This window comes from Trichomycterus rosablanca, chromosome 8 (genome assembly GCF_030014385.1).
Source record: "Trichomycterus rosablanca isolate fTriRos1 chromosome 8, fTriRos1.hap1, whole genome shotgun sequence".
Classification (NCBI taxonomy): Eukaryota; Metazoa; Chordata; class Actinopteri; order Siluriformes; family Trichomycteridae; genus Trichomycterus; species Trichomycterus rosablanca.
The window spans coordinates 34,286,906-34,309,367 of NC_085995.1; the positions used below are offsets into that span (position 1 = coordinate 34,286,906).

The 22,462-nt window shown below is 37.9% G+C and overlaps 2 protein-coding genes and 1 long non-coding RNA gene across 7 annotated transcripts in view; 1 reads left to right on the forward strand and 2 right to left on the reverse strand.

The window, feature by feature from the left end:
• LOC134319539 (uncharacterized) overlaps positions 1 to 1,763 on the reverse strand; it is an 83,102-nt gene extending 81,339 nt beyond the window's left edge. For all 5 annotated transcript variants that reach the window (XR_010013529.1, XR_010013527.1, XR_010013526.1 and 2 more), the window contains exon 1: positions 1,696 to 1,763. This is a non-coding gene — a long non-coding RNA (uncharacterized LOC134319539). The remainder of the gene's footprint in view (positions 1 to 1,695) is intronic.
• A 1,764-nt stretch (positions 1,764 to 3,527) lies between these two features.
• tigara (TP53 induced glycolysis regulatory phosphatase a) lies at positions 3,528 to 11,592 on the forward strand. Its single transcript, XM_063000102.1, has 6 exons — positions 3,528 to 3,612; positions 7,399 to 7,436; positions 7,522 to 7,643; positions 8,420 to 8,497; positions 9,159 to 9,269; positions 11,186 to 11,592. The coding sequence occupies exons 1-6, from the start codon at positions 3,581 to 3,583 to the stop codon at positions 11,579 to 11,581; spliced, it is 777 nt and encodes a 258-aa protein (XP_062856172.1). The 5' UTR covers positions 3,528 to 3,580; the 3' UTR covers positions 11,582 to 11,592.
• Positions 11,593 to 12,803: 1,211 nt separating this feature from the next.
• On the reverse strand, positions 12,804 to 16,237 carry LOC134319106 (uncharacterized). The gene is made up of 3 exons (XM_063000104.1): positions 16,128 to 16,237; positions 15,833 to 15,912; positions 12,804 to 13,879 (listed from the first exon to the last, which is right to left on the reverse strand). Exons 1-3 carry the CDS (start codon positions 16,225 to 16,227, stop codon positions 13,472 to 13,474), a joined length of 588 nt encoding a protein of 195 aa, XP_062856174.1. The 5' UTR covers positions 16,228 to 16,237; the 3' UTR covers positions 12,804 to 13,471.
• Between the last annotated feature and the right edge of the window lie 6,225 nt (positions 16,238 to 22,462).

The window sequence follows — 22,462 nt, forward strand, 5'->3', positions numbered from 1 at the left end:
TGAATGAAGACTAGGAACCTCAGAATTAGCAATTAAAATATAATTATTTATTTTAGAAAAGAAGAAAGGAAGTCTCTGAGCTCTGAAGTGATCGATCACTGCAAGTTTCTCTCTGTCTCTCTCCGTCTATCTCTAATACTACGATTGTTAGAATCCGACCCTTTTTAAGCTATCCCCACCGGGATGCTTGGTCGAAGTTTTAGTTGTTACCTTATATGGCGATTTCTAGAATCATTCTATCTCTGCGCAGATTTTAAAGTTAACTCAAGTTGTTTGTCTGAATTAGCATACACTTCTTGTTTTTACATGCTTTGTTCAGTCTGTTGTCTAACACTTAGGCCGGCTGCTGACCTCCGCAAACTCTACTTGACCCTGTTCATCTTTTTTCTCTAGTTTGTGCAGTTGCAGCTTCCGCTTTCTTATGCTAATATTTCTGTGTACGTGCAGATCTTACACGTTCATTCTAAGGCCTATTGATTATTAAGAATACAAGGTCAAGTTGTTCCAAAGGTCAAGTTGTTCCAACAAAAATCTCCACAGTACCTATTACTGCAGGTATTTTTTTTGCAGAATACTGCCCCGAAGTGCATATTGTGTTAAGAGAAGATTAAAGAAAATATTGAAACATTAAGATAAATTGTGTTTTTCATTATTTTATGTAAGCGCACACATAAACCCCTTTAAAATAAGCAGTAAATAAGTTTAGACTAATCGATTAATCGAAACAATAATCGTTAGATTAATCGATAAGAAAAAAATCGTTAGGTGCAGCCCTACTTCAAACACCTATTCATTTACTCAGCCACATAAAGGGGCAATTTAGAGTAGCCATTTCTGGCATGTTTTGGCTGACATGAAGAAACCAGAGCACCTAGAGCAAACCCAAGTACATTTACATTTATAGCATTTGTGAGAGATGAGGAACCAAGGTTGAGTCAGTTTCTTTACATTGTTTACATGAGGAAATGCATGGAAAGTTTGATGGGGTTTGATTGTTAGTTCAAATGCTGTAAGAAAAGTTTCTAAAGTAAACTTTTTATGGTTATATTTATAACAGGTGCACAATTGCTGGAAATTTTCATTTCATTTTAATGTTTTACCAACGTTTTATCCTGTTCAGGGTCACGGTTGGCCTGGTCTCTTCAGAATCACTGGGCGCAATGCAGTAACACACCCTGGACTTGACGCCAAACCATCACAGTGCCTTGGCATCATCCCCCACCCAGCTGTGCCACCTGAGTGCCTACAATTGCTGAAAATGTTAACTTAATTGACTTGAACAAGACTAAGGGACTATAAGGGATTGATAAGTAAATCAAATCCAGATGTTAAAAATTGTGGAAAGTATAACACTCAAAAATCTAAGCTTTTGTAAAAAGAATTTGATATGGTAAACTTTACCATGCTTACTTGCTTTTCAGAAGAATACAAGGTTGCAAAATGTATTTTTAAAAGCTCATTTGAAAAATACGTATAGTTCATTAAAAAGTTATGTTTACACTGTACTAAATTTGAGGGAAAAATGTACACTAGAAGCATATTTACTGGTGGTACTCGACATTCGGCCCCGCTATATATCTAGATAAAGGATTTAAATGTAATTGTTCACCCCTACTCTACACTTAAAATAGTGTTTGAGAGGTAAGTCATATGTTTTATTAATTAATTCTATACTTTCTATATAAATATACTCACCATAAAGTTCTCCACAGGCGCTTCATATTTACCACAAACGTTAAACAATTTCAAATCTTAACTGATTTTTGAAGCTCGACACCGAGTGTTCGCGCCAAACGTGCACGAGCGCACTCTAGGAGCCAATCAGAAAGCAGAACAAAATCTGTAGTCAGGCAGAACTGAGCAGACCGGCACGGGCGTTCACTCGCGACCAATCACATTTCATAGCGAAAATCTGACGTCACGGCAGAACAGCGCACTAAACTAAGCAACTGTTTGTCCGAAATAGTGGCGGTAAATTCGGTTCATTTTAGGGACTCGGGTTAATCTGAGTCACTCAGTAATGTGATCCGGTTCACTTGGGTCAGTTGAGTCACTTGTACTGACATTCTGATTGCGATTGGTTTACTGCATGAAAATGCATCCAAATATCACTTCTTACATGCACGCATCTTCTGTAAATAAATCCTTCTCTCTTAATTCTCTTGGCACCTCACACTTCTCTTGTCAGTGACAAGTTTACACTTCAGCCACATAACGAACACCAGTGTGTTTAACCGCTTGTTTATTGGAATATTTAACTTATTACTTAGATTCACGGACTGGAGTGAAGTCGGTTCAGCCAAATCATCTGAGTCTGTGGTGTTTTGGTGAGCCTGCTCACTCGCTTTGTATACTTATGCCAAGTTCACACTACACGACTTTCCCAGTCGTCAGGTCGCTGTACAGTTCACACTACACGACTGAATCTCTTGCACTCGGGAGTCTTTCAGTCAGTGTATATTTCACACTACACGACTGATCGGCGATCGGGGGTTTCACACTACACGATCCATCACCAACTGGAATCGCAGGTGAGCTTCTCTACGTTTAGTCACGAGAACAAACACGAGAAGTGACCAATGGTTTAATGATACCACGTCCAAAAATGCACGTCAACAAGTAGCGAGTGATCAAAGTTTGTGAGCTGATGTGCAGCGTAAAATCAAAGAGGAAAATAAATGAATCTGAGTGGATTTGGCAACACAAACAGTATAGATGGTTCTGTAGTAAGTTGGAGGTTAATTAATAATTTTGTAATGCAGCGTGGGTGTTATGTTTTGTAGAGGACCAAATCAGAAATACTGTAAAACGTGTGTGTGCCGGTGTATCCTGATATAAACTATATCCTCTCCTGCATTTCCCCTCACGCTGTATCCTGCGTTCTCATTGGCTGTTCGACATGTCACTCATTTCCAGTCGTACATCTGAGATCAGATATCTGGCTTGCTAGAAAACTCGATCCAGTCGCCGAGCGGTCGGCGAGCCGGTCGGGTCGAGTTGTTGGATAGTTCACACTTAGCGACTGAGAGCCGAGTTTTGATCGCCGAGCGAACGCTGAGTTGCTTCCGACCCGGAAAATCAATCGCCGACCAGTCTCCGAGCGAAATCCGGCCAAAAATCAGCAGCCAGTCAGAGAACTGATCCGGGTTAATTGAGATTTCGGACTCGCGATTCCTGATTCAGTGCAAAGATTCGAATCATTAACCCGGGTGATTCAGGAACCGCCCAGCTCTAGTCCGAAATCACATTCACAACTAGTTCTACACGTAGTGCGTTATTAAGTTAAGCAAATAAGCTCTGTCTGTTAATAAGTTATACAGGTTGCCTAATGTATGATATCTAGTGTATTCCAGAAATGAAATCACACAATGCATTGCAGTAACCGACTGTCCAAACAATTTAGCCAAGGGGAAGCAGTGCACCACTCCTGCACTCTGCAAATTCTAGGGAACAGGGAGCAGGGCAGTGGAGCAGGGTGTTATTTTAAACAGAATCCAAGAGACGGTCGAGCCGATGAGACTTGTTGAGTGTATTCATTTTCTCCTTTTACTATTTATTTTTATTTTTATTTAACACCCTGATGCTGTCGTTCGGTTTAACAATAGTCCGACAGTAAGTTGAAATTATTTGTATTACAATTATCCTGGCTATTTCTGTGTAAGAATTAACAACAAGCTTTTAAGTTTCTACTTGTCGTTTTCTATGTTTAGTTTTTTTTATTAATAATTCATGATATTTATACGATAATTTATTAGATCATACCAATATTTATATTTAGGCTGCTGAATGTGTACTGCTAAAATAGTATCAGTTTACTGCTCTATGGCTGCTGTGTAAAAGCCCTCAGCCTTACTTAAAGGTCAATGTTGCAAGTCAACCACAAGTTATAGAGAACTTTGAAAACTATTTTTAAAAATAAATTAATGAAAGTTCCCCAGAAGTTTGGCCCTGGTAAGTTTTAGTATGTGTGAATAGGTATGTGCTTGTGCTTTGTTGCCTTTAACATTAGAACCTTACACTACAGAGATGTATTTTCATTCTGCAGAATTTGAAGTTTATATATATATATATATATATATATATATATATATATATATATATATATATATATATATATACAGTGTATCACAAAAGTGAGTACACCCCTCACATTTCTGCAGATATTTAAGTATATCTTTTCATGGGACAACACTGACAAAATGACACTTTGACACAATGAAAAGTAGTCTGTGTGCAGCTTATATAACAGTGTAAATTTATTCTTCCCTCAAAATAACTCAATATACAGCCATTAATGTCTAAACCACCGGCAACAAAAGTGAGTACACCCCTAAGAGACTACACCCCTAAATGTCCAAATTGAGCACTGCTTGTCATTTTCCCTCCAAAATGTCATGTGATTTGTTAGTGTTACTAGGTCTCAGGTGTGCATAGGGAGCAGGTGTGTTCAATTTAGTAGTACAGCTCTCACACTCTCTCATACTGGTCACTGAAAGTTCCAACATGGCACCTCATGGCAAAGAACTCTCTGAGGATCTTAAAAGACGAATTGTTGCGCTACATGAAGATGGCCAAGGCTACAAGAAGATTGCCAACACCCTGAAACTGAGCTGCAGCACAGTGGCCAAGATCATCCAGCGTTTTAAAAGAGCAGGGTCCACTCAGAAAAGACCTCGCGTTGGTCGTCCAAAGAAGCTGAGTGCACGTGCTCAGCGTCACATCCAACTGCTGTCTTTGAAAGATAGGCGCAGGAGTGCTGTCAGCATTGCTGCAGAGATTGAAAAGGTGGGGGGTCAGCCTGTCAGTGCTCAGACCATACGCCGCACACTACATCAAATTGGTCTGCATGGCTGTCACCCCAGAAGGAAGCCTCTTCTGAAGTCTCTACACAAGAAAGCCCCCAAACAGTTTGCTGAAGACATGTCAACAAAGGACATGGATTACTGGAACCATGTCCTATGGTCTGATGAGACCAAGATTAATTTGTTTGGTTCAGATGGTCTCAAGCATGTGTGGCGGCAATCAGGTGAGGAGTACAAAGATAAGTGTGTCATGCCTACAGTCAAGCATGGTGGTGGGAATGCCATGGTCTGGGGCTGCATGAGTGCAGCAGGTGTTGGGGAGTTACATTTCATTGAGGGACGCATGAACTCCAATATGTACTGTGAAATACTGAAGCAGAGCATGATCCCCTCCCTCCGGAAACTGGGTCGCAGGGCAGTGTTCCAGCATGATAATGACCCCAAACACACCTCTAAGACGACCACTGCTTTATTGAAGAGGCTGAGGGTAAAGGTGATGGACTGGCCAAGCATGTCTCCAGACCTAAACCCAATAGAACATCTTTGGGGCATCCTCAAGCGGAAGGTGGAGGAGCGCAAAGTCTCGAATATCCGCCAGCTCCGTGATGTCGTCATGGAGGAGTGGAAAAGCATTCCAGTGGCAACCTGTGAAGCTCTGGTAAACTCCATGCCCAGGAGAGTTAAGGCAGTTCTGGGAAATAATGGTGGCCACACAAAATATTGACACTTCAGGAACTTTCACTAAGGGGTGTACTCACTTTTGTTGCCGGTGGTTTAGACATTAATGGCTGTATATTGAGTTATTTTGAGGGAAGAATAAATTTACACTGTTATATAAGCTGCACACAGACTACTTTTCATTGTGTCAAAGTGTCATTTTGTCAGTGTTGTCCCATGAAAAGATATACCTAAATATCTGCAGAAATGTGAGGGGTGTACTCACTTTTGTGATACACTGTATATATATATATTTAAGCAATAGAACACGAGAGGGAGTGTGTTATCGCGAATAACACACGACCTCAAGTGTTCTATTGCTTTTATACAACAGTTTTTACAAAATAAAGAAAGAAAATAAATCAAAGAAGCCCTGAATTTCATATTAAATATGCTTTAATATTGACAATACCTTCCGCCAAAAAGTAGTTCCACAACGAATATAAAGTTTAACACTACAAAGCAGACATCCCAAGTTGCAAAAACTCATTTCAGGGAGGTAAGAAGCACAACAAGAAGAAGAAGGCAAGAACCTCCGAAGGGAAAAAAGGAAATAAAAAACCTCTTGCACACACCAAAGGATAACAGAACTCTTATGAGCTGCTAACTGGGCTATTAAGCTAACTGTTCGCGTCACAAACACATTAATGTTCCCTACATAGTGCACTAGATTGTGTATCAGATCGCGGATTTATGTTTCCTACACAGTGTTCTAGATTGTATATCAGATAACGGATTTAAAACGCGATCGGGAAACAAGTCTGTGTCGCCTGCGAGCGCGTTTGTGTGCATGAAGCATGTCGTTACTGGCAACACATCAGCGGAGTAATACAGCTGTGGTGTGAAAAGGCCGTGCTGTTATCACGAATATCAGCACGGTTAGAACGCTTCTCAACCAATCAGATTGTAAGGTCGGAACTATAGTTATAGGTATAACAGGTATACCTGTTGTATAAATATATTTGCCTATCTGAACCTTTTCAGGTTAACATCAAATATTTCGAACACTGTGGCCCCTCAGGGGTTGGGTGGATGTTGCATAGTGCCATGGATTCTGGGGACCTTTTTTCACATTTTTTGTTAGTCACACCTAATTATGGTAATTAGTAAAACCTAATTATGAAAGGGATTTAAAGAATGACATGAAGATCCAAAACTAGTTAAGACTAATTAGCTGTCTTTCCTAAGTTTGGTTTATTGATTTCTTTTAGAGGCTTGGTGGGTAGCACTGTCGCCTCACAGCAAGAAGATCCTGGGTTTGATTCCCAGGTGGAGAGTTCTTTCTTTGTGGAATTTGCATGTTCTCTCTGTGTCTGCATGGGTTTCCTTTGGTTTCCTCCCACAGTCCAAAGACATGCAGTCAGGTTAATTGGAGATACAAAATAGTCCTAGTTATTAGTGTGTGTGTGTGTGTGTTTGACCTCTAAAGGACTGCCGACCTGTTCAGGGTGTTTCCTGCATTTTGCCCAGTGAATTGGAAAGTGGTGGTAAAAGAGACAATAAATTAATGATTTCTTTTGCGATTTGAGGGTGAATTGTAGGTAGTGCTTTCTGTGCTTAAGTTATACATTTGGACTTAAATCACGTTTTCATTATTATAGCTGGGCTTGTACTCTCACGTCTGTCCCAATTTAGAGTCTGGCCTACATTCAGACTCTGAATTTACTGATATACACAAATAAATAGGTTAAACATTAAACATTGTTTAATGAAAAGCCAGTTAATTACAAATGTTACAGCGATTTGACTAAATTATACTATTTATAAGGGAATACGTGTTTGCCAGTGCATACAAATGTAAGTTTATAAAACCAGATTAACTTCTGTTAGCTCAAACAATTAAAATGAAGTATTTTTTTTTAATCTCTGACTTTGCTAGTGGTGAGACGCAGTACAACAAGGATGGACTACTACAAGGTAAATATGTTTGTTTAAATATAACTGCACTGGCTTTGTCATTTCCACCTTCTACTAGGCTGAATATTTCTTTTCACTTTTTTAGGCCAGGGAATAGACTCGTCTTTGTCTGACATCGGAGTGCAGCAAGGCGAAGCTGCTGGCCAGTATCTGCAAGATGTCCACTTCACTAATGTCTTTGCCAGTGATATGAAGCGTGCCAGGCAGGTGAGCTGCGTCAACAGAGATCAAGTGTTGCAGGATAGGTTTATGACAGACTTATGGCTTATGGAACTGATACCAAAGCTACAGTAGACACATTAACATGCATTCCAATAATCTGTTAATAACCTATTTGTCTGATTGGACGAGGTGGGTAATCCGTTAATAAAATAATCTGTTAAATAGTAGAATAATCAACATATTAACACCTGTATCCAAATATGTTCCCAGTCGGAAAGTGTTCTGTGAATGTGCATTTATATTACAGTAAAGTTTACAAAATTTGACATGATGGGAGCGAAGAAAAAATGGTCTGCAGTAGAGACAAAGTTTATGCTGCAAACTTTAAAAGACCTAAAATACTTATTAATAAGTGAATGTGAAATATATTGTCACCAATATGAGTTTTGCACCAAAGGGTTTTGTCATACACCAGTGGTTTTGAGGAAGACCCAAAGAGGGTACATTATGTAAATGACTGAAAGCAGTAATCAACCCTGCTTAATATTTAGAGACCAAAAATATCTAATGTAACTACATGGCCTTTCTAACAATACTGACCGCAAAATATAATGGTCTAAAACTCTTTATCCCTGTCTTGTGACTGCAGTCATTGTGACCCTGAATAAAGCATATTACCAAAACTTCCTCCAAGGGTGTTGGAACAAATACATATGTGATTAAATATTTTACGTTTGCTTGCTGATATTCCTTATCAACACTGCTAAGTCTTAAGATTCAAATAACAAGATAATTTACTTTGTGTGGTATCCACGTTTCAGACTGCTGAAATTATTTTGAGGAAAAACAAGACATGCGGCAATCTAGACATTGTGATTGATCCATTACTTAAAGAGAGGGTAAGTGCAAAAGTGCTCTAAATCTTAAACATTAAGTCTAGAGACTGCAAAAACATGTTGTTTTTTGAGAAAGGTAAAGTGTTAATGCTTAATGCACACTGTAACTGTAAGCCCAATGTTTGTATCAAGACCATGTTTCTAATTATTGATCATACATACTGTATTGCAACTAATAGCTTTAATAGCATTATTAGCAGGTAGAATTTAAATACATATTACATATGAGGTTACATATTTATAGAGTGTTACATTACAATGTTACACAGATGGTATGAGATTTGGGGTGTAGTCTTTGTTGGCTTATAGGCAGCCAAAAGCAAAAATACTAGTTTTATACTCCTGGTACTTTTATTTTTAGATGTTTTGTTTTAGACTACAGGGTATGTAATCCCCATGACTTCTCAAACAGTCTCTCATCTTTGTCTTTCTATTCAAACTTTTTGCACCCTTTCACCTTTTATATATAGTTTACTTTTCAGACAGCATAATTTGATCAGACACCTTTGTAATTCCAGCATCATATGTCTGACTTTAATGTGAATCGGCAGATACTGTGCAGCGCTATAGTTTTGCATGACTTGACACTTTGATTCCCAGGTATTTTGCCCATTAAATCTGCAGTAATTGTATGGTAAAAGGTCTGAGCAGAAGTGTTTTTTAGAGCTTTGGTGTTGCGGAAGGAGGCCTAGTAGAGAACATGAAGAACATGGCTAAAGAAGCTGGCCAGCCAATCCCAGAGTTCACACCTCCAGGTGGAGAAACAGTGGATCAGGTGTGTGTATGATAAAGAGATTATCTTCACTTTGCCGTTGATATTCCAGACAAGTTATTAGCTTTTTAAAACCTAAATAAAATTGTAAAAAAAGAGCAACATAGTGCACACATAAGACAGTAACTGCCAAAAATAAATACAGTGATAAAAGTAGTTAGTTTATTGCAGTTGTAGCCTAGTGGTTAAGGTACTGGTCCAGTAATCATAAGGTTGCCGGTTCAAGCCTCACCACTGCCAGGTTGCCACTGTTGGGCCCTTGAGCAAGGCCCTTAACCCTCAATTGCTTAGACTGTATACTGTCACAGTACTGTAAGTTGCTTTGGATAAAAGTGTCTGCTAAATGCTGAAAATGTAAATGTATTGCAACTGGAACCTATAGAAAGTAATATCTTTTAAGGTCTTAAGGTGGATAGTTATTCATAAGATTTGCATTTCATACAGTATGCCATTTTACTTTCCTTATTTATCCACTTAAAGCAGCTTTAACTTTACTCGTAAAGCTAAACTGGCCTTAAAGTAATTGTATTCTTACCTTTCTGATCGGCAGCAATTTGCTTAAGGGGTTTCTCAAGGATCTGTTCTGGGACCCTTACCCATTTCTGTTTATATGTTACTTCTTGGCAATAAATTTAATAAGCATGGTCTTGGTTATTATTTTATGCTACTATTCATATCTACATTAATTCCAAGCCGAATAACAAGCCCCCAACAGCAGTTGCCCATCTAAGTTGTTATCCCACAATAACCACTCCTGCAGCTGTAATGCTAATACAAGCAGTTGTTTTTTCTCGATTAGATTATTGCAATGTTCTTTTGTTTGGCCTTCCAGATAAATCTGTTGATAGACTTCAGTACATACAGATTTCAACAGCAAGAGTCTTAATTTGTGTTCAATTTCGGAGACCACGATACTCTCATCCTTTTTAATCTTCACTGGCTACCAGTTTAATACTGCATATCTTTCTTTTAAATTCTTATTTCTAACTACAAGGCTTTAAATGGGCTACCAAGAAAGACTGGGTGCAATGTAGGCATATCAGGGTGCCAGTCCATCGCAGAAACATTACCAGAATGGTCTGGAACCTGATTTTCCAGGACTAGAGCTAGAGAATTCTCCTTGTACTTTGTCTGAAAAAGGGTTTAACACAAAGTCTGTGTAGGTCCTAAAAAAACGCTCTTAAATGTTCATTACTTTTGAGCCCTTACCTTTGGCATACTCTGGAGTACTTCAGAAAACTGTTTTCATTTAACATAGGCTGTTGGTGCATCAAGAAATGCAACCTGGAACTTTATTAGGCAAAGATAAAGCCATATATGATTTTATGCAGAAATGCTGTCGATTTTTCAACTTGTTTTAGGTGTAAGAGACATCAGGTTCTCCGGCCAAAAATTGATTGTGAAAGGTGCAAAAGCCCTAATCTTTCTGGCTATGGGGGTGCATCAGTGCCTAGGGCATTGATGATTTATGTTAGGGTATCATTTACACAAGAGGCATATATTGGGATAATAGAGAGACAAAGGCTGCCATCAAGCAGTTGCCCACAAGCAGTTGCCCACAATGACTTTTCCTGTGAAGTCCATGTTTATTTCAGCAAGACAATGCCTGACCTCATTCTGCAGGTACTAGAACAGTGTGATTTTGTGTATAGATTTTTCTGCTATTGAAAATGTATGGTGCATCATAAAGAGGAGAATCAATAGTCTAAACTATTTCTAGCTCTACCCATTTGTCTCCGATTCTACTCTGAAAAGAAGGGTGATTAAATTATTTATTCTTAGAAACAATTTCTCAATATCTGTAGCATGATTTCAATATCCTATCTTGATCAGTAGTTTAAAGGTGGTATAGGTGGCACTCTGAGCACAAGACTGGCATCTACTATCCAGAATTTTTACAACTGCTATTTTTTTCTTAGGTAAAGGTACGAATCAGCAAGTTCCTTAAATCCATGTTTCAGCAGATGGTTGTAAATCATAGAGACAAAATACTGCCATATGAAGAAGCCCAGCTAGGAGACACAGACGGATCTATTGCAGGTTGCCCAGATGATGGAGTCTCAAATGTGCCTGCTCATGCTCTTGTGGTGAGCCATGGTGCTTACATGCGAGTGGCTATGCGGTATTTTATAGAGGACCTAGGGTGCACTGTGCCTCCTGGGGCAAACATGTTTCAGGTGTTTTCAGCCTGCCCCAACACTGGAATGTGTCGATTTATTGTGACTTTAAAACTTTCTGACTCTGGCATTCTGCTGTCTTGCATGAATTGTGTATTTGTCAATCGAAGAGACCATATTAAGACTGAGAACAACTAAGTAAAGAGCCAAAACATAAAAACAGTAAAATGTTCTTTTTCTATTAAATAAACATTTTTTCTTTATAAAAATGCAATACAAGGTATGATTACCTGATACAGTTTTAAGCATTTTATCCAAGTGAAGGGTTTGAACTAGTGTTCTCTGAATAAATAAATAATCCCTACTATTATTCAAGCTATTAGGATGTCATTACATAACCATAACATTAAACCACCTGCTTGTTTCTACACTCACTGTCCATTTTATCAGCTCCACTTACCATATAGAAGCACTTTGTAGTTCTACAATTACTGACTGTAGTCCATCTGTTTCTCTGCATGTTTTTTAGCCCCCTTTCATGCTGTTCTTCAATGGTCAGTACTCTCCCACTACAGAGTGGGTATTATTTGGGTGGTGGATCATTCTCAGCACTGCAGTGACACTGACATGGTGGTGGTGTGTTAGTGTGTGTTGTGCTGGTATGAGTGGATAAAAGACAGCAATGCTGATGGAGTTTTTAAACACCTCACTGTCACTGCTGGACTGAGAATAGTCCACCAACTAAAAATATCCAGCCAACAGCGCCCCGTAGGAAGCGTCCTATGACCACTAATGAAGATCTTAAAGATGACCAACTCAAACAGCAGCAATAGATGAGCGATCGTCTCTGACTTTACACCTATAAGGTGGACCAACTAGGTAGGGGTGTCTAATAGAGTGGACAGTGAGTGAACACGGTATTTAAACACTCCATCATAACAGCACAACACACCACCACCATGTGATTGTCACTGCAGTGCTGAGAATCATCCACCACCTAATTAATACCTGCTCTGTGGGGGTCCTGACCATTGAAGAACAGCATGAAAGCAGGCTAAGTTATGTAAAGACATAGATGGACTACAGTTAGTAATTGTAAAACTACAAAGTGCTTCTATATGGTAAGTAAGCTGATAATATGGACAATGTGTGTAGAAACAAGGAGGTGGTTTTAATGTTATGGTGGATTGGTGTATGTCATTCCAGATTATGTATTGTAATATATTTTACTGTGGAATTTGTGTGAATTTAAATTCAGTTCATTTTTAACAGAAGGAAATGAAGCACACCAGTGCTGATACATTTCAGCACAAAAGAAACTTCATAAAGATCCACAGGCACTCTGCTAGTAATTGTGAAGGACAGCAGTTTGATGTACAAATTGTTTATTACAAATCTGATATATAAAAAAAAAACACAATACTTTAAATAAAATTACTTTAAAACAAATACAAACAGTATTGCTTTCTTTAAAAAAAATACAGCCAGTGATTGATAGTGCTTCAAATAGGCCTTAAGATAAAAACCAGATAATAATAATGCCTATGGATTTACAATGGGGTGCCATAATAGCTTCAGGATGTACAATGTATAGGTGTCCCAATACTTTCGTCCATACAGTGTATTAATTCTCTAAAAAAAGTGCTTAAAAATTAGAATAGCAGTAGAATTTAAATAGGCCTTAGAATAAAAACAGAATAATAATAGCTTCTGGATGTATAATGTATAGGTGTCCCAATACTTTCGTCCATATAGTGTATTTACTCAAGTTGTATAAATAATGAAAATTATGGCATACTTGTCAGTTACAATCACATGTACAATTACATGTAGGAAATCTTTACCTTTAAACAAAACACACAGGCACCTTAGTTCAAGAAGCATCTATATTTTTAAGATAAATGTGTATAGGTTTAGTGATGTAACCCATGACCATTGTTCTTAAGGTGTGTAAAAACTACACTGTCCTTAACATACTCTGAACATTTCTCATTACAGACTTTGGCAGTGCTTAGGTAAATATATACAGTTACTATATACTGTAGTCTGGTACATACCACAATGTAATTAGTAAATAGTTAAAAACCGTTAAAAACCGAACCAGACTTTTCTGTTTATTCTGTGCTTTTCTATTGTTGGGCTTAGTGGAGTATGTGAAAGTAGCACTTCTAAAGGATCATCTACTGAAATAATAGTTTCCTTTGATACATTACTGTGGTACTCCTGTTCGTTCCTTCGGTTGCTGATTGCTCTCACTTTTGGATGTTCAGATCCTAAAGGATCAGATGGATCAGTGTGCTGACTTCGTCTACTCCTGTGGTGTTTGTCTTTTTTGTGTCGTTTTGCAAAGAAAAAGCTGGACAGTTCAGATAACTGAAGATTGGTTTTGATGTGTTGAAGTCTGACCAGCGTATTGCACCAGCAAAGGTGAAACACATCATGATGTTTATGTTGTTTGACATAGTGAAACCAGCAATCCTTACTGTGCTTCTTTACCTAAAAAAAAGTACACATGCTTCATTAAGTACTTCATTTTCACAGCGCCAATACTTGTTTGTTTTGTTTGTTTATTAGAATTTTAATGTAATGTTTTACACTTTGGTTACATTCATGACAGGAACGGTAGTTACTCATTACACAAGATTCATCAGTTTACAAGGTTATATATCAAACACAGTCCTGGACAATTTTGTATCTCCAATTCACCTTACTTACATGTCTTTGGACTGTGGGAGGAGACCGGAGCACTCGGAGTAAACCCACGCAGACACGGGGAGAACATGCAAACTACACAGAAAGGACCCGGACCCCCCCACCTGGGAATCGAACCCAGGACCTTTTTGATGTAAGGCGACAGTGCTACCCACTTAGCCACCCAGCGCCAATACTTCAGGCAAATTTCAGATTGAAGGCGGGAACTGAAGCTGATGTAAATCCAACTGTGTCCTGATGCAATGTCATATAATGTTATGTCATCAAAAGGTATGTATTATATGCACTGATCAGCCAACACTTTACACCCCCCCCCCCCCCCCCCCCTTTGAACATGAATTTTTGAATTTTACGATTATACAGTCACTGACTGTAGCCCATCTCTTTGAATACTTTGTGACCCCCTGCACCCTATATATTAGTCAAAAGGAACCCCCATAGGACCCATAAAGACCAGATTTTTTTTGGTGGTGGACCATTTTCAGCATTGCAGTGACACAGTAACATAGTAATGGCATGATAGTGTGTGTTGTTCTGGTGTATATCAGGTGCAGCACCCCAGTGAAATTGCAGTAAAGACAATGGCCAACCAAAAACATAAAGGCAACAGTATCCTGAGATCAAAAAGTGTCCAGAAAGATTAACACACACAGTGCATTCAAAAAGAAAACAGTTCTAGTCTCTAACAGTACACCTACAATGAATGCTAAGAGGGCTTGTGTTCCTAATACAGAGGCCAATATGTTTAAATAGTATTTAAAAATTACCAACACTGCTGCACCTGATACCTGCACTTCATTCCAGAACAACACACACTACTACAGTATGTCAACATGTGGTCTGTTTTGTTAAACAGGTGATGTACTCAATTCAGTTACTCTATGTATATTTTTGACATAGGAAATCCAACTGTTACTTGTGAATGATGTCAGCAGGAAACAGAACAATGTGAATGATCATGTCATAGCTCTCCATGGTTAAAACCTGAATGCTGATTGACTTTCAATAGGAAGCATGGAACTTCTATGCTAGCCCTTATTCAAACACAATTGTCTTGTGTATGGGGAGTGGATTATGAATTAAGCAGGGCCTGACAAGGACTAAATCTTGAGGAAAATTGGGTTAAACGGGTCATCTGTACATGCCAATCATTTTCCAAGAGTAAACACTTAAGGTACAAAATATGTACCCTTTGAGTTCCACCCAACAATACATTTTAATACCATTGTTTGGTATTAATACCATGGCCTTTTTTCCAAGTATGTCAGTTTAACACACTTGGTATACTATCTTAGTATACTGTCCCTAAGTGTAGCCTATTTGTTGCTACAATTTGTCATCTACATCATGCAAACATCCATGGAAAGGGGCCACCATAGAACCTCTACTAAACAGATATTAGGGTTGTGGATTATTCACTGTTTTAGCACATCAATAATACAAAATGGTAACATTGTAGTAAATTATGCTGGAGTTTTAAATGCAGCACTGTTACTGGATTGTCACTACAAGGTTGATATTAGTCCAACAGACAAATCTATTCAGCCTACTGAAACTGTTGAGGCTTATAGAAACTAAAAATTCTTCCCAAGATTTTCCTTTGACTACTTTGTTTTACTAGTTAGCTCTAGCAGGTGATCAAAACTACTGTACTATCTACTGTACTAACTCCTATCCTACAATCCAAAAACACTGGATGATGCCTTTCATTATTATAAATTGTATTTACATACTTACCAAGGTGTAAAACCTTTCTTTGGAGTTCATGAATAAAAACTTGACTTGACTTTTCATGATCTTCCAGTAGATGATGTTTCCTACATGAATTCACAGACATTTTGTAATGTAATAATGTAATCATCACATAATTCAAAAGTTTATCTATCATCATATCTGACATTCTGGATGAGCCGAAATTAAAATATGTGTATTGTGTTTGCATGTCTGTACATGTTAATTTTATTGTACAGTGCCCATGGTTTTCTTAAAAGGCACTTCAAATAAAATAAATCTGATGGAACTACAGACTTACCTTTAAATCCTTGGTGTACTTGTTTTTCAGCCTCTTCACTGCCTTTTTCCTCCCCAAAGTAGTTGTGCCCAGAGGTTTTAGTTTTATCCTGTCTGTGCATTTTAGGGTTCTGTGCCATGACAAGAAAGGATGAGGTTGCCCGCTGCAAAGGGTGGCATGTGCCTGAAGTGTGTAGTTTAAGAAAAGCCCAGCAGAGCAGAAGGAGTGAGAACATTGTCACTCTGAATGATAACCAACTTGGGTTAGCCTTGTATGTCTGTTTTTATTTGGGTAAAAAAAAAGTCCAACGTTCTTATTTGTATACTGAAATGGGAGAAGTGGCCAGTAATTGGCCAATTTCAGATTGAAGGCGGGAACTGAAGCTGATGTAACTCCAACTGTGTCCTGATGCAATGTCATTATGTTATGTCATCAAAAGGTATGTAGGGTTGTACAGGTAAAGTTAGAGTTTATAATTTATCAAAGGAAACAGAGAGAACACTTTATGTTGTCCTTCAGATTATTCAGCCATACCTGGTATAAAAGTTTAATAGAAGGCATTGATCTGTCATTTAGCCAAAATGTAGACTGACATGCTGCGGACAGCTCTTAAAGCGTGAAGTCCAATCTTAAGTCTTATTCAATGGTTTAAATGTACTTTAAACCCAAAACCAAAAAACTTGTTTTGATTGTTTTCTTAATGAATCTGATTGTACGAACTGACCAAAAAGCTGAACTGTTGTAATGGTGTATGGACTGGTGTACGGAGAATAGGACTTAATTATTTATCTGAGATGTGTCCAGATGTTCTGGATAGTAAAATATAATATGCAATTTACAGGCAAACACTGGCTTACTAGGGCAAGAAGAGGTAAGTGTTTGTTGAGTGTCAAACATGTGCTTTCCTGTATCTGTCACCAGTTAAAAATAAATAATTTTCAAAACATGTTGCTGTTTTAACTGATAGATTAAACAGTTAAACAGTAGTGTGAAATTTTCATTATGAATGGACATGTTTATTGGTTCTGTTTTAAATGTTACATGACTGACAATTTAATTTCAGAAGTTTTCATAGTTTCTAAAGCTTTTAAATTTTTATTTGAAATTGTTGTAATGAGAGGCACAATGTCAAAAACATAAAAAGCTTTTAAGTCACCTTAAAATGATAAAATGTTTTCTGATTAAATCCTTTCAGTAGAATTATTTTAAGTGTGCAATATTCCACTGCTGCTTGGCTGTATTTAAAATGGCAGCAGGTAAAATATACATTAGAACTTTGTAAGTTCTGAAAGAAAGTTGTGTATATTTTATTTTATTTTTTTAATTTCATTTAAATTATTGCAGTTGTTGGTTATTTTGTTAGTTTGTTTGCAAACCAACCTTTTTGTTGCAGTATGTTGGTGGTTTTAAGCTTTTATATGCTGTTTTCAGAAAGAATCTTATATTATGTGATATAAAGAAACATCAGATTTCTGAATATTTTAGGAACTTTGGTCACACAGTGTTAAATCGCATTTATATGAATAGAAATCCCCTTTAAAATTTCTGTTTAAGGTGCCCAGGTGGTGCAGCGGGATATCCCTAGCACACCAGTGCCGAGATTCTGAACTCCTCGGTTCGAAACTCGGCTTTGCCACCGGTCGGCTGGGCCCCAACTAGCGGGCATAATTGGCAGTGCCTGCAGCAGACACGGTTCTGCTAGGGCGGGATGATCGGACTATGTGGGTGGGGTCTTCAAACACTGTGTAAGGACCCTGATTGGCAGATAGAGAGGTGCCTGTGCAGAGTGCATAGGTGAAAAAGGGATTCGCAAAGGGCTGCGCGCGGGTCAGAGGAGGCATGGGCAGCAATATACCCACCTCCACTGCAATCAGGGATCCCCCAGCAGAAAAAGTTCTGTTTTAAATGTTACAAGTCTGAGCATTCCATATACAGCCTTTCAAAGGAATATTTGTCCCCTTCTGATTGGCTTAACGGTTGTGTATTTGTCACAATAAATAATAGATTGTGTTAGACACTGTGATACAGGGATAAAAGGACATTAGGAAACAAAGTACACATATTTAACATGGCTATTGATCACATAATGTCAAATTTCTTTCTTTGTACATTAATGTTTGGGACAACATTAAGGTAAGAGTTATATAACTGAGACCATCACAAATCGTATCTATGATATGTCGGTGCTTCTTTACCTTTTTAATTGGGTAATGATATTCGTGGAATCACCACGTCTTGCAGTTTTTATTTGATTGTGGAGAAAAATATATAAACAAAAAGAAAATATAGACAAAAATAACCTTTAAAGAGTTCTGTTTGAAATGTTGTGTTGGAATGTTGAGAATTCTGTATCAGATTTGTATTTGTGATGTGACAGTTGTGTGTTTCATTTGTAAAACTGCGTCACAATTTAACTGGAAAACATCAAATGATATGTGATATTTAAAAACAGTAAGTGGCATTTCCATTTTGACAATTAGTAGACTGGAGCAGATAAAATGTTGATAAAAGCAGCTGATTTTTCTTGACAGTGGTGTCTTCTAGTTTATATTTATTATGTAAAATATATATGCTTTTTAGAACATATTTTATATATAGACTTATTTGGAATTCGGTCCTATGATGTCACATGTCCTCCACTCTTATTATATAATGATACCAGCTCTTGTCTCTCTCACTTCAGCCAGCTGATGGCGCAGCAACTGTATTTTTCCCTCAAGTGACTATAATCTTTATGCAACCTTGACCTATTAAAAAACTCAGTAAGAACAGACACAACATCTTAAAAAACCCAAACTTTTATTATCTCCTCAGTTATACAGTTGACTGCTGTGCACAGCACATACGTACAAAAATAAAAGGAAAACATATTTCTTAATATATTAGAACTCTGACTTTTTTTTTTTTCAGAAACAAAATGACTGGCGAAAAAACAGTTTTTCCTCTTACAATCGTTTCAACAGATCAAAACTAAGGCAGAAGGTGAGGTATATGTTAAAAAAGAGGAGGGGGGTTTGAAGGAAGCACAGTCCCCTCAGTGCAGGAATACAAAACTAGAAGAAAATGCTACAAGAGGCTGCACACACATGCACGACCCTTCACCTTTCGCTACCATCACACACGCCACTCGGGTCACCATTCTAAAATTGCTCATACAGCCAGGACAGTACAGGAAAACCAGTAGACAAAGCCATTTCTGTAGCTCAGTGGCTCATTATTCCATATGCAACATTTTTTCTTCACTGTAGCACACAAAGACCATGCAAAAAGCCTTTCATACCTTGAATACAACACCAGACTTGCCCTTAATGCAGTTCCTTACATTCCAGGAACAAAAAGGAAGCTGGTAATTGAACAGACCCATGAAAATGGAGAGTATATTTACTTTATCACGAGCAAATGTATTGTATGCCTACATTAAGGTACAAAATTAAAAAAAATCATAGTAATCCATCATGACCAGAATTTAATATAAGGGTAAAAGGGGCTAGAGCTATGTTGAAGCAGCGTGGTTTTAAAGTGCCTCTGAACATGGCATTTCTGGGGGAAAGTAATAAATACTTTAATATGATTTATGATGCCCAAGAAGATACCAAAATGGCATAAATTATCTTAACCGTGTTCAAAAATGGCAAGATTTACAGGGAAAGCACCCCCATGTCCTCCTGTCATGATAAGAGAAGGTTGGCAAGCATTTGTCACATGCAGTCAAGAGTGATTGATTCAAATAGCCAAAACATCCATTTTGGATGTGTCCTAATCCTACTTAACAGCTAGCTTACTTACAAACAATTTTACTAACAATGATGCTGGTTATACATTTTTAACAGTTTATTAATCAGGTGGCAAATATACTAGAAAACTGGAGCAGTGGAAATGTGTTTTGTGGAGTGAAAAATCATGCTTCTCTATCTGCTATTCTCTGTCTGATGTAGGGGTCTGATAAGACAGGCCTTCGCCAAATTGCTGCCACAATGTTGAAAGCATGTAATTTATTTGATATAATTGATTTTATACATTAGTAAGTAACAGGTGTAAGTGAAACACTGTGCGTCAATTATTCAGAAGGGTGTCCACAAACTTTTGCCTATATAGTGTGTTTTGCTATATTGTTCATCTTGCTGCTACACTAGTTCTGCTGATTTACCTAGTGCTTGCTGATTAGTGCTAAGAAAGAACAAAATGTGGTTCCTCATGCCATTAAGTCAATCTGTTCTCAGCAGAGTTCTAACACACTGCAGATGATTTGCAGAAAGCCATCACTGGTCCCTGCAGCCTTTTTCTTTGTGGGAAGGATATTGCAGCAAACTGATAATAATCACATTTACTGCAGTCACAACAGATTATGCAAAGCCAGCAGCTTATTCAAAATTAAAAGTGTTAGTTTTCCCTATTTAAACTTTAACCTCAATTCTATTCATCCAGTGTTCTTGGGAAAGTAGCAGAAGATGATAGGCTTCTATTTTAGGTAGATTGAGTAACGTGTGTGTGACTCTGGGGAGGTGGCTGTTCTAAAAATATAATCCAAGTTGAAGTATCCTGACCCCCAGGCCATTAAAACGATTGGATTTAACAGTGCATGAATTTTGCTGACTGATTTTTATAGCTGAGTCAGCTTTCTGCTCACATCTTTGTATAAGAGCCCAGTGTTCCAACAGATCCATTTTAAAGACAGTACTATAGTTTTTACATCTAAGGATCGGTAAGAAGCCATGTTTTGCATTTCATCTGCAAATGGATTTTCGTATTGTCGCACTGAAAAAAACAAGGGCTTTTACATACACAAAAATGCTGAAAACTGCAAGATATCTGAGTTTGGCAGCAATTCAGTAATCTAATCATGTCAAACCTTACAGGGTGCATCTCAGAATAATAACTGATGCTTTCTTGATTCATAGATTCTGGGCCATGACCCAGAAATGTATTAGAGTTGTTTATCTTCGAGAATGTCTCAATTCTCCAAATGGTCTCGAAGAAATCAAGGAACTGGTAGGTAGGAGGCTTTTAGAATGAAGATATCAGCATTTTCTGGTATGGTGCACTTTATTTTATGTGGATATCATGATAAAGCCTACAAACCACATTTCTAGTAAACCTGGGACATTTGGTACAATGCAATAAAAACAAGAATCTGTGAGCTGTTAATCCTTTTGAGCCTTAATTTAACAGACAAATTCGTCAATGTCCCAACTTTTCTGGAAATAGAGTTTGTATTAAAGTAAAAGTTCGGGTGGCACAGCGTAAAATTTGCTAGACCATCAACGCAGAGATCTCAAGCTCTTAAGTTTAAATCTCAGCTCGGCTATCAGTCGGCCGGGCACTTATCAGACACATGATTGGCTGTGTGGCTGTAAGGGGCGGCACAATGGCTAAATAACTGCTACAACTGTGGCCTCTGCTGGCTGATCAGTGGCGTCTGCACAGAGACGGGGGATAATGGAGAAAAGTGTGTGACTCTCTGTGTACAAAACAGGTCTCCATATGAACCTGCCTTGTGCAGGTGGAAAGATGCGGTCAGTACAGTACACATGTCAGAGGGATGTGTGACCCTCCTTAGTCAAGAGTGGAGGTCTGCAGCAGTAGAGGCAATTTATGATCGGGTAATTGGATACAATGAAAATTGGGGGAAACATGCATAAACAGAAAATACATAAAGTGAAGGTTTGGTAAGCAAGGATGTTTTATGTTTAGCCTTGATTTCTGTATTTCCTTTAATTCAGATTTAAATCCATCATGTTGTGTTCTTTTGAGTTCTTTTTTTGTTATGTACCTATAGGCGATTTTCCAATGTTATACACTATTTTATGCTTTGTTGGGTTTTTGGGCTGTAATGTTAAAATGTTTTAATAGAAATTCAAAGAAATCCAACAACACTTTAAAATACTAACCAAAATCCAAGTGCCTTCTGATAGTAAAGTGAAAGTAATTTGATACTATTTACTATAGTAAATAGGTACTTCAAATAGTAAATGTATGCAGTTGACCACTTGAATTAGGGCTGGGCGGTATATCGCGAATATCGATATATTTGATATTACTTTTTACATGATGTTAAAAATGGCCATATTCGATATATCGAGTATGTCTAGGATACACAGGTAACCTTTTGAGAGCATTTAAAAAGCTTTCTCTAGCGCATGAGCGGGTGGGCACGTGCACGCACACACATGCAAACTGAATCACTGAGTAAAGAGTCAGAAACGACTCTTTTCAAATGAATTATTCATTGGAATCGAATCAGGGAGCTGTGCTCTTGACTATGGTAAAGATTAATTCGTTTTGCTCACACAAATGAATCGGTTCATTTGTGAAAGAGATTCATTCGTGGTTCAAGCCTTGAAAAACGGCTGTATAAA